The sequence below is a fragment of the Grampus griseus genome (genome assembly GCF_964374135.1).
Source record: "Grampus griseus genome assembly, chromosome: 3".
NCBI lineage: Eukaryota > Metazoa > Chordata > Mammalia > Artiodactyla > Delphinidae > Grampus > Grampus griseus.
In genome coordinates this window covers 51,440,743-51,456,453 of record NC_139019.1, presented here as the reverse complement: position 1 = coordinate 51,456,453, position 15,711 = coordinate 51,440,743, and the positions used below count along the sequence as shown (strand labels likewise).

General features: G+C 33.7%; 1 protein-coding gene across 1 annotated transcript in view; it reads left to right on the top strand.

The window, feature by feature from the left end:
* The window catches only part of ADAMTS6 (ADAM metallopeptidase with thrombospondin type 1 motif 6), a 264,059-nt gene that overhangs the window by 136,532 nt on the left and 111,816 nt on the right, over nucleotides 1-15,711 (top strand). The window contains exon 9 of the mRNA XM_082652300.1: nucleotides 7,548-7,694. Within this exon, the coding sequence (XP_082508426.1) occupies nucleotides 7,548-7,694 (147 nt within the window). The remainder of the gene's footprint in view (nucleotides 1-7,547; nucleotides 7,695-15,711) is intronic.

Genomic DNA, 15,711 nt, shown 5'->3' with positions numbered 1-15,711 from the left:
CCTTTTTCCTGTGATCGTTTTATTCCACACCCCCCACACACACATTTATTTCCTCTGACAGTTCATGCTTTCATCTCTCATCTTGCCGTATCTTCCCTGATTGCTTGTATCTCTGCGTTAAATTCTTGTTTTTATGAAATGATGTCTTCGTTAAGTTTGAGTTCATATGTGTCCAATTTTTATCTTTCCTGTAGCAACATTTTTTTCTGCCAAGTGTCCCTCATCTTCTGTTTGTATTTTCCTGTTCTTTTTTAAAAAAATTATTTCATATATTCTAGACGTACTTCTTGTTCCTTTTGAATCATACATCTTTGAATGAGTTTGATTTTTCTGGATGAACTACTTGTAGAAGGTTTATGTTGGGTAGGCACCAGAGCTACTTTCTCAGCAGGAATTTATTACTGATACACAGTATTGCATGATTCAAGTTCTTTAACCCTGTATTTCTTTAACAACTGCTGGCAAGGTAGAATCTCTCTTTCACCTTTCCTCACTGACAGACTGATTCCTACAAATATAGTTTTTATGACTCCCCAGTTAGCCCCATCTACTCTTCCTCTGACAACTAGAGCAAGGGTGTATATTCCAACAGTTTGCACCCTTACACCAATTGCTTATAAGAAAGTATTGTTGGTTTTGTCCCTCAGATTGTTGCACTTAACTTTGGAGAACATGCTCTACTCGTTTTAGCTTAGATCACTTCTTGTTGTCCCCTCTCTCTGTGTGTCTTTCCACATTCTTCTAATTTTTCTGTATTCAATCAGCCTTCCACATACATTGATATGGTGGTTTATGGTTTTAGAAGTTTCCTACTTTTCATTAAATGTAAAGTTTGTGGGGTTTTTTTCTTATTTTTCTTACTGGTTTTGGGTGATATCTTAGAGGAAAAGGGAAAAATTTTTACTCAAAATGTAGAAATGAGTGTCCTTTAAACTTTTGAAATAAATCAGAAGTACTAAGATATGAGAAAGGGAATTTTTGATCTTTCATTTGTTTCCCCTGGGAGATTTAGTTGAAAATCTTCAACATATAATTTATTTCCTGGGAAATAATTTACTTTGTTTTAATAGATTTGGGGCTTCATTTTCTGAAAAATTAAGACTAATTTTGAAGTACTTTAGTTTCAGGATTACTTAGCTTTCCATAATTGGGTATATTATCCTAATCAACTACAAACTTCTCTCTCATTGAGTTTGAGATTTGATTTTACCTTATTTATAAGCTAATAAGTTAGCTTATTACTGTTGCATGGAGCAAAAGACATGAGATTCCTGGATCAGAGACTTCAGCACAGCAAGCAGCATAAGCATCAGCATATTTATTTTGGTTCCTTTTGGCCCCAAATCCCACATGGGCAACACAGTATGGCCCAGATGAATGCCACACATGTAGTGGGTTTGCATCAAAACTGAGAAACAGGGGCTTCCCTGGTGGCGCAGTGGTTGAGAGTCCGCCTGCTGATGCAGGGGACATGGGTTCGTGCCCTGGTCCGGGAGGATCCCACATGCTGCGGAGCGGCTTGGCCCATGAGCCATGGCCGCTGAGCCTGTGCGTCCAGAGCCTGTGCTCTGCAATGGGAGAGGCCACAACAGTGAGAGGCCCACGTACCGCAAAAACAAACAAACAAACAAACTGAGAAACACTGAGCTTGGGAAATCTAATAGTTTTATAGCAAGTAGTAAGTAAACGTGCTTTGTCCAGGGGAAGGTGTTACTTCATTTCCTAAAGTTGTCCTGAGGAATGGCCTGGGTTAAGAGCAGGCCTTGCAGACTTGGCATACTCAGCAAAATGTGGGGGAATCACAAGAGGCCTAAGGAAGACTTTCTCTCCCAGTTTTTTCTCTTTCTCTAACCCTCCACAAATGAGAATCGTTGCCTAATCTATTAATTTTATTGAACTTAAATGATTAATTTTGTTAAACACATAAAACCAACCATGGAAGTATTTTCTTGTTATCACTATTCACTCACTGGTGTGGGCGCCAGGTTCACCAAACTCTCTTTTGTTCTTTTTTTTTTTTTTTAATTATTATTTTTTAACTCAAGAGCAGAGAGTTGAGTTTATTTTCTATCTATCTGTCTGTCCTTATTTCTGGTCACAACATCATTATCAGTCCCAGCAAGGACCCTTTTTGTTTCATATATGTGCATATATTTCTATATTCCCATTTTCCACTTCCATTTCTTCCCTCCCATAGATAACTCCTTTAATAAATTTGATATCTATATTTGAATTCATATGTATCCTTGCAAAATATTGCAGGTTGTTTTATATATGTCTGTGTTTATTTTTTAACTTTTTAAAAAAATTTTATTTATTCTTTTTTTTTTTTTTGGCTGCGTTGGGTCTTCATTGCAGTACATGGGCTTCTCACTGCAGTGGCCTCTCTTGCTACGGAGCACAGGCTCTAGGCGTGAGGGCTTCAGTAGTTATGGCATGTGGGCTCAGCAGCCGTAGCTCACGGGCTCTAGAGAGCAGGCTCAGTAGTTGTGGTACACGGGCTTAGTTCCTCCATGGCATGTGGGATCTTCCCAGACCAGGGCTCGAACCCATGTCCCCTGCATTGGCAGGCAGACTCTTAACCACTGCGCCACCAGGGAAGCCCTATTTTTTAACTTTTTAAGTTTGAAATGTTTTCAGACTTATGGAAAAATTGGTACGGTAGAAAGATTTCCTCTGTGTCCCTGAGTCAGATTTAAAAATTGTTAATATTTTGCAACATTTCTTTCTCTCTCTTTTTGTATATGTACGTGTATTTTTTTCTGTACTATTTGAGAATAAGTTGTAGACATGTCCCCTATCCCTAACTATTTCAGCATCTGTTTCCTGAGAAGAAAAGATAATCTCTTATGTAAGAGTATAATTATCACATTAGAAAGTTTAACATTGATACACTACTATTATCTGATATATAGTCCTATTCAAATTTCCTCAATCGTCCCAGCAATATTTTTATAACCTTCTCCCCCTCCAATCCAGTTTCTGTTGCATTTGGTAATGTCTCTAAAGTCTTTAATCTGGAACAATTCCTTGGCCTTTCTTTGTTATTTGATAAGATATATGTAATTTTTGTTTGCATGTATGATATAGTGCTATAGACCTTGTTCCTTTTCTCAATTTTTTCAGTGTTTTTAAGATCTACCTATATTTATGTGTAGACATCTATCTTGTTTGTTGCTTCCAACTTCTGCTTAGTATTCCATAATATACATCTGCCAAAGTTTATTTATCCATTCCCCAGTGACGAACACCTAGATTGTCTTCAACTCCTTGCTATCATAAATAATTCTGTCATGAACATCCTCATACATGTTCCCTTTGGGAATATTTCTGGGATATCTCTCCAAAAACAGGATTGCTGGGTCATAATGTTTCCTCTATTTAATATGACCAAATACTGCTGAATTGCTCTCTGGAACTGTTGCCTGACCACACTATAACTGTTGCGTACTAAGATCCCAGTTTCTCTACACCACTGTCAACTGTCAACTTAGTCCTAGGTAACATTCTAATTTTTGCCAGTATGATGGTTTAAAGTAGACTCGTTTATTTTCTCTAATCATTAGTAAGTTTCATTTCTTTTGACAAACTCCTCACTGATAGAGTTTCCTCAGGAAGGAGCTTATCTGTAATATATATGTGTATATATAGATATAGATATATATACATACACATACACACACACACACACACACACACACACACACACACACACACACACACACACACACACACACACACACACACACACACACACACTGTCTTTCTCCGGCCTGGTCAGTGCATTAGAGGGATCTTTTTTTTTTTTTTGCGATACGCGGGCCTCTCACTGTTGTGGCCTCTCCCGTTGCGGAGCACAGACTCCGGACGCGCAGGCTCAGCGGCCATGGCTCACGGGCCCAGCCACTCCGCGGCATGTGGGATCTTCCCGAACTGGGGCACGAACCTGTGTCCCCTGCATCGGCAGGCGGACTCTCAACCACTGCGCCACCAGCGATGCCCTAGAGGGATCTTTTGAAGCTGATGTCATAAACGGCAATTGTAAACTCCCATTTCACTTTGTGTCACTGTTAGTGAACTAGTTGACATTGGTCAGGTCATTTCTGGGATTTCTTATGTTTTAAGTATAAGCTGCAAAAGTATACATTCTCTTAGACACCTGAAACGGAAATCCTTAAGACAGCTTTCTGCATCTGACACTTAAACTATAAGGATTGTAAGTAGAAATAGAATTTAAGGTTTACTTCTTCAGATACTTGAGTTCATTAGTTTTTAAATCTTTTCCCATATATACTTCTGAATTTTTTTTTAGCATCTTTATTGGAGTATAAGTGCTTTACAATGGTGTGTTAGTTTCTGCTGTATAACAAAGTGAATCAACTATACATATACATATATCCCCATATCTCCTCCCTATACTTCTGAAGTTTTAAAAACTATGTACCCTATTGTTTATTTTTCAGTTGATGTCCAACATTTTTTATGTCTAACTAATTGCAAAGGATAGAATTTCTAGACTACTGCAAAAATTAGTATGTAAAAAATAAAAACCTCCTTTAAATATACCTGATTGAATCTAAATGCCATAGCAATTTGGTAACTATCATTATGCATTTTAAAAATACACTAACAGGGGACTTCCTTGGTGGTCCAGTGGGTAAGACTCTGTGCTCCCAATACAGGGGACCCAGGTTCGATTCCTGGTCATGGAACTAGATTCCACATGCAGCAGTGAGGATCTCGCATGCTGCAACTAAGACCCTGTGCAGCCAAATTAATAAATAAATAAATATTTTTTAAAAGATTATTTAAAAAATACACTAACAGCTTCTTCTTTTATAGCCAAAATTTGCATATTTTTCCCTCCTTTAACTCAATATGTCTGCTCTTCCTTTCCCTCCCAGAATATCAATCCTAATGTATATTTTAATATTTCTTAATATACTTTTAAAATATGTTTTTATGCTTAAAAGTATTTTTAATTATATCAAATATCTCTGTAACAAAAAAATTTAAGTTGCAATTACATTTTTAAAATTTCCTGTGATCATAAAAAATATTTTTCTGAATTATATGTTCATTACATTACAATTATTAGTTAATAATTGATTAGAAGAATATATACATATTATGAATTTTAATAATTAAATGTAAAAATAAAGTTTTTGTTAGAAGATGTATCTTTAAATGTATATTTTCAATTACTGCCGTTACTTCATTACTGCTAGAATGAGGCAGGATTTTAGCACCAATTCAGTTTCTTTATTTTGTTTCTATAGATGTGAATGTTGAGAAAATTGGATCACATATGTAAATAGATAAGATGAAAGGAATTTATTATAGAAATATCACTCAGTTCTTTGAGCTCCTTTTGAATTCTTTGTCAAAACGTAACCATGGTGATCTATCATCAAATTTTTTAACAACCCATCAGCTGTTAATTTGATTATATCTTCCTATAAACTTGATGAAAACAAGAAACTACATGTTATTTAATCAATAAAGTCATTCTTTTTCTCAGTGCTGACCCTAAATGTTTCCAGTTGTCTCTTTCCTTGACACCCATTTTTTATAGCCAAAGGCAATGAACTATTGTAAAATTATGTATGACTGAAAGATAAGTCGTTCTTTTATAACGTGGGAGAAATATGATTTCAAAAGAAGCTTTACGTTTTTTTTAGAAAAGAGTAAGTAAGGAAGTTGGGAATCTCAAAAGTGATTTTCTGAAAGCTATCTGTGCCTGCCTACAGCTATCTTAATATTACTCAGAGATTTGTATGAGACTACTGCTGAAAGGAAATAATATTTTTTAAGCTATCAGTATCATCATTTGAAAAGAATCATAGTAGTAATCACATCATAGCATCAACCTTTGAGAGAAGTGTAGAATATTAAGCTTATTGAATTATAAATTTATAGTGAGGAATTTTTAATGTAAATCTATAGCTGATTGTTTTCACAGAATATATGTCTAATTCAACAAACAGTAAATTCCACCATTATGTTCCTAGAAGAGGTTGACTTGAGTGTGTTGATGTCAAACACAAGAAGGCTAAGTATTGATGTTCTTGGAAGGTTATTTGGTTATGTGGAAGGGCTCTCATATGATTCTCTTCCTTTGCTTATGTTAGTCCCTATACCTGAATTATTAGTTCCTCCTCCCTCCTCCCGCCATACAGGGACATATTATATGTCTTTATTATAGCTCTTTTATATTGTATTTATGAAGGCCAGTTCATTCACTTTCCTGAACATGTCTCAAATCTAATCCCACTTCTCTATCCCGTGCCCTAGTTCAGACCTACATCATTTCTTAATTGGGTATCATCTTCTCTCTGTGCTCCCTGGCTCAATTCTCTTTCCACTCTATTGTTTCCACCACAGAATTACTATAATGATCTGTCTAAAATACAGGTCAATTCCATATTTTCCTACTCAGAAATCCTCAGTTGCTCTTTCTGACAAATCTTCAAAGTCTGTACACTGCCAAAAGTATCAGTATTTACTTTCATTTATTATCTTGTGATTATCTGTTCTCAACTATCTCTCCAAATTTTTCTCTAGCAACTGTTCTTATCTGTATACTCATATCTGTATACTCATGTCACACAAATTACTTATTCCCTTGAACGCATATCATGGTGCATTTATTAGAATGTCACAGTGGACACAATAAGGATTTTTTTAGTGATTTTCACCTAAACTTCTGGCTATTTGTGATGAAAGGCTTAAATTTATTCATATGCAGTAGGTAGATCCTTTTTTATTTATCCATTTATCCACAGAAAAATTTTATGATTTATCATTGAGATGTGTTTTTAAATCACATTGATAACACTAAGCATGGCTACAGGACACAGGAAAAAATGACAAAGAAAAGCTTTAAAAAATCAGGGAGGCCATGGTAAAGAAAAGGCTATATTCATAATCCTTAAATGTATCAGGATTTTTCAAAAGGTGTTTTGAAGACACATACACACACAAACATAAATTACATAATGTATTTAATTCTCCTTTATCCATATTAATAAGAAAAAGAACTTTTATGTTTGGCCTATAACCTAGAACTCTATGGGTCGTAACTATCTTTTCATAATTCCCTTTTGGATTCAGCAAGTGAGGTAGCTTGAACTCTAGCATGTTAGAGGTAGGTTCTACTAACAATTTCAACACTTATTAACTGTGTGATCTTTAATAGGTTAATTATCTTTAGTAAATCTCAGTTTTTCTCATCTATAAAGTTAGAATTAATATATATCCCCTCTCTGTTCAAGGAGAGACTGTATCATATGAGATAACATTTGAGAGTATATGATAAATTTAGAGAGATTTAGAAATATATTGTATCATTGAATTATTCCTTAATCTCTTTAACATTAATTCTATATTTCCTTAGAGGACCTGGTCTATCTTGATGGAAGCCGTATGTTGATAAGGCTAATAAATGATCAAATAAGGAAATAAAGGGTGTATTGAGGGTTTGTTTGTTTTATTTTTTCTTATTTTGTTTCTTTTATGTTTCTTATGTTTCTTCCTTGTTAAAACAGTTTTGGTATGAACCATGATGGAATTGGAAATTCTTGTGGGACGAAAGGTCATGAAGCAGCAAAACTTATGGCAGCTCACATTACTGCAAATACCAATCCCTTTTCCTGGTCTGCCTGCAGTCGAGACTATATCACCAGCTTTCTAGAGTAAGTAATCTCTGGAGAGTGATGATGAATTGCTCCAGAAGTAAGCCATTGATAGAAGCCTAATATGTAGTGCTTCAAACTTTGCATAATGAGTAACTTTTATAGGGCCCAGTGTTCCCATATTTCAGGCTGTTCCCAAAATACTTACTATATCATTGTGGCAAATTTTCTCCTGCATACTCAAACAGAACACAAACTGAACAGATTAGGGGAACTGAAGCGAGGCTGTAAAAGGGGTTGATGATGTGAGTGTTAGAAATGTTAAATAAATGGGAAGCAATATCAGAAAGAATTTAGATTTATATAATTTAATAGCGCATAAGCCAAGCTTTAATTCAGTGATTACATATTTCACTTTGTTGGTAAAAAAACTAAGTTCTATAGGAATGCCAAAGTATCTAATAGTAACAAACAACAACAACAAAAAACCAACGCCCAGGAAATGAAAATGAGAAAATGAAAATTTGTCTTTGAAAATTTATTATAGTGACTCATCTTTTCTACAGTTTGAGAACTTCTTTGCTGGTCCTTTAACATATATTCCAAGAGTCTGGTTATTTAAGTATGAAGAATATAAATTAGCTCAGGTATAACTATGTTTAGGAAAGCAGATGTTTTTCCACATGTCATCTGCATCGGGCTCCAGGATTAGACTTTGGAAACTGATAGACTTAGGTCTCACTTCCTAACAGTGTGACCTTGGACATTATTACTTAACCTTCCTAATATTCAGTGACCTCATTTGTTGAGTGAATTTAGGTAGTAATACACACATCATCAGGTTGTCATGTAAATAATTATGTATAACACTGTAATGTATATAAGACACTTAATAGACATTCATTAAGTGGTATAGTATTATTTTAAATAATATCGAGGTTTTAAGCACTATTGCTCTATCATTACCTTCAACTATTTTGTGCCATTTTTTTCTGAGGAGGAGAGATTAAATACTTTGTGAAAAAGTGAGTCATACATAAAGTACAGGCAAGCAACAAAAATTCTTTTTAAAAATTGTCTTTGTTCAAAGTTCACCTTAACATGATTATAGTGTAAAATTTTAGAATTCAGATAGGTTATATAGGGCAACACTATTCATTAAAATTTTGGTTCATATCTGCTAATAGCCAGATTATATTCTTAAAACTTATAGTTACATATTTTTAAAAGCCACAAACAAGAGATTTTCAATTACCTAGCACAATGCTTTACTCAATCAAAGATCAAAAGATAAATGTTTAAAATGGACTCTTTTGAATTAATTAATGTGATGATGAAATTGAAGGAATTAGAAATTTATTTTAGAAGGTAGCTCTTCTGAATAACCATACTATAACCTAACAATTTTTAATGTTAGTAATAGATTAATTATAACACTGTACTTGCCTTGTGCCAAAACTGGGTAAAGGACTATAAAGATAGACCACAGAGAACTTGTTTGACATCTTTTGGTAGTAATTAACAGAAAGTACTAGCAATATCATTTTCTGAGATGTTTTTAACGAGATCATATAACCTAAATATTAAACATTGTTGAAGATCTACTCTCCCCAGAAGTCAAGCCAGTCTGGAATTTCTCCCTTGACTTGGCACATGTTTTTATAATGGAATCTTAGTGTCTACCACCAGAAAGACAAACTGTATGCATGCTCAGTATTCCTGGGGATTTTTGAAGGCTTTCCTCCACTTGCTTTTTTTTTTTTTTCCCAAGTACCATTTCTCTCTCCTCTATCCTGTTTCTATTGCACAGCCCATTTGCTAGGACAATCTCTGTATACTAAATACAAGGACCGGTTTTGATTTCTTGCCAGACCCTGCCTAGTTAAAGCTCTATGAAGGCCATTAAACTCCAAAAGGGAATCCCTAAATTGCTGATAAAATACAGTCAAGAAATCACCACTGGTTTTGTCAGAGATGTAAAATTATTACTAGTTGCAATTAAGTGTTCAATTGAATTAATTGAAAGAATTAATCCAAAAAGCATTATGTAAGCCTTATTGCCTCTTTGCATTTTCTATGTGTAAGCATGAGTAGTGTTGACAGGGTTGTCATGGGTTTAATTATCCTGTATTTTATAAAAATATTTCTGTTGTGCATCCTCATGGGAATGCTCACAAAGTTAAAGCCATTAGTAAAAGATAGATGTGAAAGACAATGGGTAGAGATTTTGGGGAAAGTTGGTGCTTTTTTTTCCCTCTTTAATAGTAAACTGAACAACTCTGTAATCTGACCAAGCAATAAAGTTTTTTTAAACACAAGGCCCTTTAAAAAGGTCAGTTCACTGGAGCACAAAGACATAATAGTAACTTTCTTGAATTTCTTTTTTCCTCTTTATTAATGCAGTGGACTTAATTGCTTTAACAGCTATGTGTGATATTTTAAAAAATACAGTGATATTTTGATCAGGGATTGAGATTACATTTATGTTTTATAGTTGGCTCAAAAAGAGTCATAACATTTTATTTTCGTTTCTCTTCTCAAGAAAAAGAAATCTTGAAAGATGAATTGTTTAGGAACTGCAGCCCAGCCAACAGAATGCATACTTTTCTCTACTTAGTGACTGTATAGGCCAAAGATGATGGTGGATTTTAACAATGAGCTTTCTATGATTTATAGAGATTCACTATTCACTATGTTCAACTGAAAACAGTTTCATGGCCTTTAAATGCCAATAGAGTAAAAAGTCTCTCGTGTCATTCTGAAACACTAGGTGCTATTGATCAATCAGGAGATGGTGTTTACCAACTCCCAATATTTTTTTTCAGATTTCTTAAACTCGGTGATTCAATAAGTGGTTCATGAATCGCCCAGAAGCCGTCCTGATTAAATAATAAAGAACCCATTACCGTTAAAATGGACGTGTTATGCCAGCTTCTGATGTTTTCGACGACGGCTTTGCAGGTAGTGTCCTTCCTATCTGCCTGCGGGACTTATTTATTTATTTATTTATTTACTTATTTATTTAGAAACTAGAGAAGATGAACCTGGTGTTATGGCTCACACTCATTGATGTCTGTGGGCTAATTTACCAGGCAGTGGAAGGCAGCCAGAAGTAATTTAGGCCAGTTTTTCATACATTTTCCACCACTCAGTGGTAGTACAGAGTAATTTCATATAGTCTTCAAAAATCCTGGGGCCTCTGTGAATCAACTCTTGCTCTATTTAAATTAAAGTCTGTTATATTGTTTGAACTGTCAGAGATCCATAGCAAAATTTCCTACAGTTCCAAATTAAATACAGACTAGCCATTTTCACAGAAAGGATGGAAGCTGAAAAAAAAGAGAAGCAACATTATGGTTGAAGATGAACTAGGTAGAAAAGTAGAGCTGCAAGAGAAGTGATATAAGATGAACAGGACAAGCAAGGTGCTTACAATTCCTCTATACCAATTACCTTTGAAAGTCGCTATCAATAATTTATTAGAGAGAAAACAAATTTTATAGTTGGGACCTCTTTTTTATGTGGAACCCCAAAACAGCTTAGCAAAACAGATTTCTCCTTCCATTTATCTGACACATTTTGGGACTTCACTCTAACCCATAAATATCTTTGATAAGTCATAACTACATATGGAGAAAAAGAGCATAACTTAGTAAATGTTACTAGAATAGTGTTTGTATATTGGAAGCCTCAAGTTCAGTTGTATTCAAGCATCCTAGTCATATAGAGGGCAAGAAAGAAAGGTCTGACTTCGAGTAACTCATTTTAGAAGGTAATAATATTGTTAATTTTATGAAGATTGATAGAGCAGTTTATGAGAATGTAGTAGGTAAGACACTTGACTTGCCATAGATGAGTTAACCTAATTCATTTTTGCTTAATTTAGGTATATTAGCACAATTTTGTGGGAAAAAGGAGATGGTATTATCTGTTAACTTTTTGTTGTTGTTGTTAAGAAACTGTTAAGATATGTACAGGGTTATATAGAAAGATTTATTTCTTAAATTGATCCACTGTGTTGTAGACTGAAGGTCTGTCCTTTATAGTATAATTGTTTAAGTGAAAAATAAATCTAAAATTTCAATTAGGAGTATGTCTTCATGTGTTCTGGAAACAAAGCCAACAGACCGTATTTTACATAAGGATCTGTAAATTTTCATTGAAGACTCAACTCTGGCTCATGTACCTATTTTTAAGGCTAATTTTTGAACTATGTAAATAAGACTTCTCTAATTAGAAGTAGAATACATAAAACATGACTTTGCTATCATATTGCAAGGATTCTGGAAATGTAAACATACTTTGATTTACTAATTTCATAATCAAGGGAAAAGCATGTTCTCAAACTAATAGACATTTTTTTGCCTTGTTTTAGAAGCATAAACAAAAGTAGAGTGTATTAATTCAATAATTACCTATAATGCTGTAGATATTAATCAGGATTGGGCTTTTAGTTGTGAAATATATGCTGCTAGGGAATTAATCATAGTTCCACTTTTTATGTACACAGTTTTGTTCAGGACAAGTATATCTATGCTTAACAACAGTAAGTTGTAATAATATCTCATATATGGAAACTACAGTGTTCTTCATTTCATTTATTAATGAGTGAGGTTTATGTTTTCTAAGTGAAAAAATTCACATATGACACCAGGGCACAAACCAGCTATACTTAAAAGTGGCATTTTATGCGAAAATTCAAGATGATTTATATATAATATTACCACTATTAATTTGAAAATAGTAGCATAAATAACCCTAGGCTCAGTATCATAAGAATTGTGTATTGATTAACTAGAACCCTAGATTAAATAAAAATTACTCAGAACTTCTTTTTGTTAAAAGGAGACAATTACAAAATATAAGAAAATAACTCATATCTAATATTTTTAAGAAAAGCATTGGTACCAGAAGACTATACGAAAATGTTTATATCAGCATAATTTGCAATTTCCAGAAACTAGAAATAACTTAAATGTTTATTAATAGAAGAATGGATAAATAACTGTAGCATAGTCTTAAATGGAATATCAAAGAACAATATAAATGAGCAGCTTACAGTTAAACACATCAACATGGATGTGTCTCACATTCATAATATTGAGCAAAAGAATAAAGTCACAAAAGAAAACCTACAGTATGACTCCTTTTATACAGAATCCAAGAGCAGGCAGATGAATAATTGGGAGATAAATAATTACTGAGAAAACCAAAGAAATTATTATTTTAAAAATCAGAATATTTGTTAATTCTTGGGGAAACAAAGAGGAGTATGATTGAGGTTGAAAACTGGGAAATTTTCTAAGGAAAAAAAACAAAGAAAAGCACTCCTAGGGTTATATATACATCTCTCAGATTCATGTCCTCTACCTTCCATACCTATATCTGTGATATTTCATAATGGTAATTGATGGTACAGAGGCATGAACATATCCAGAATTATTATCTTCTAAGAGTTAATTAATAATTGTGGTCTATAGATTTAACTTACTTAAAAGTAGCAGGAAAGTGGCAGACAAGTTTTAGTAACATTGTGCAAAAAAAAAATATTTTCGTAGCTTAACCCTCAGTTAAGAATTAAAGTATGAAAACTATCTCACCCCCCAAATACTTTAATCAAGGTTTTACTGTATGTAATGTTTATGGTTACCAGAAGGAAAATATGTAGTACATTTTCTACCCAAAATGTACAAACAGTTTAAATCAACCTTGCACGTATCCCACACTTGGTATCCTGGAGCCAATACTAGTAGGTAAGACCCTTGACTTGCAAGCATTGATATTTTGTACAAATATAGCCAAACCCATTTTAAAAGATCTTTGTTGATGCCATATTCCTAAATACATGTTCATTATTTAAAGATCTATATAATTTTTCACTTATTGTATTTCATACGGTGTTTTGTTCTTCTGCAAAAATACACTGGAAGAGAGAACGAGACGTCTAGATATTTAACTAGACCACATTAATACAAAGCAATAGTTATTTCCAAAGAATTGAAACACAAATCACTTTTGGGATAGACTTTCTCAGAAGAATTTTCTCACAGGTGACCACAGTGCATGCCATTACTTCGTCGTCTGGAGGCTCCTGCAATGGTCATCTGATTTGGTATTTTTTACAGAACGTGAACCGTGATTTGAAGACCATTAATACCTGGGAACAAGAACTTTAAATGAAGCAATTATTCTTGCTTCCTCCTGGGTTAAGCCAATTCTCAGTTTGCTATCAGGAAATAATTTTTTCCTCAGGTTATTTTTTCCTCAGGATCCTCAGGTTATCCCAATCTTAAACTCTTTTTGGGGGTCCACATACTTCTTCCTCTAAGTTTTTAGGTTAATTTTCTGTAGTAATAAAAGTAATAATGTACAATAATTTTTAATGGATTTTGAGTTGGTGCCACTTAGGTGAATATATCTTATACTTTCTTTGTTATGCTATTGGCAAATATTTTTATCTGTAGGATCCTGTACTTAAGTACTTCAGTGCTTAAAATTTTCCCAATGATTTATATAGAACTTAGCTTGATATTTTATTTTTATTATATATTTAGCTCCTTTCAGATAGACTTTTATAGTTTTGTTGTAGATAGAGATGAAACTAATATTTTAGGAGGAAAATTAGGAAATTAAACTACTAATACAATTATCTCATAAATTCTTCTTCCATTATACTTTTTCACATTGACCACTTTATCACTAACCTTAATAAAAATTTTGAGTTTACTAGTAGAATTACATTTGCCTAAAATTTGCATACCCATATATTTTACATAATGAAATAAAAAGAACTTACTATTTTTTATTTATTTATTTATTTATTGCGGTACATGGGCCTCTCACTGTTGTGGCCTCTCCCGTTGCGGAGCACAGTCTCCGGACGCGTAGGCTCAGAGGCCATGGCTCACGGGCCCAGCCGCTCCGGGCATGTGGGATCCTCCCGGACCGGGGCATGAACCCATGTCCCCTGCATCGGCAGGCGGACTCTCAACCACTGTGCCACCAGGGAAGCCCAGAACTTACTATTTTTAAAATTCACTTAGAAATAGTTTTTCTTGCTGAGGTGAGGTACACGACAATTTCTAAAAGTACAAAAAACAGAAAATAAAAAGCAGTCTGTCATGAAATCTGGATAGTTGGGTGAAAAAAAATTGTTCTCAAAAAAAAAAAAAAAGTTGTTCTCTATTAGTTAGACACCTAGAGCAGTGACAAATGAAATGATTATAATAGCCAATAATAACATCCATGTATTCAGTACCACATTTAATATTCCATTTAAATATTTTTATTGTTTAAAAAATTAATCAAGAGGGGCATAAGTGAAAGAAAAAGGGCATAAAGAAGATAATTTTCTATCCTTTGGGTCTTTGAATCTATCACCTTATGCATAGTATGGTTCAGTTTTTTAAAGGTATTTATTTGCTACTGTGCAAATATACATTTTTATTTAACAAATTTGCGTTTGCATTTTAAGAATATGATAAAATTTTAAGTGAATATGAAACATTATTATGCATGGTTCTTTCTTACTTACCTATAAATGAAAATTTGTACTGTCCTAAATAATAGTTGAGGAACTTCTACTTGTGAAATTATTTTCCTTTGGCAAAGTGGATGGAAAAGATTTGGAAAAAAAAACACAAGTGCTGGCACAATTGACAGGAATGTTGGAAAAAATTTTTAAATGTTGGCATAGGAATTCTTTAAAAATTCTAACTTACTCACATGTGAAATGAAAGTAAAAAAGCATCTGTCCTATTTTATGCACACTGACTAAATAAAAATGAACAATTATATTTAGCAAAGTATAAAGCTGTTTAAACTAAGATATTCTCTCTGGCTTTTGGCGATCTTTATGTTATTTGTTCCACTGAATTAAAATATTATGTTTGAGTGCAAGCATACTTTGAAAAGCAGAAATTATAGAGAGAGGAGAACATTCTCTTTTCCAACTCTGATGATCCTAGATGAAATATGAAATTTTTGAGAGACTAAACACTTCTAATATACTTGAGAGGACAACTTTGGATCTTGGCCTCATCTGTCATTCAGCCCATTTGTTATTGAAATATTTCAA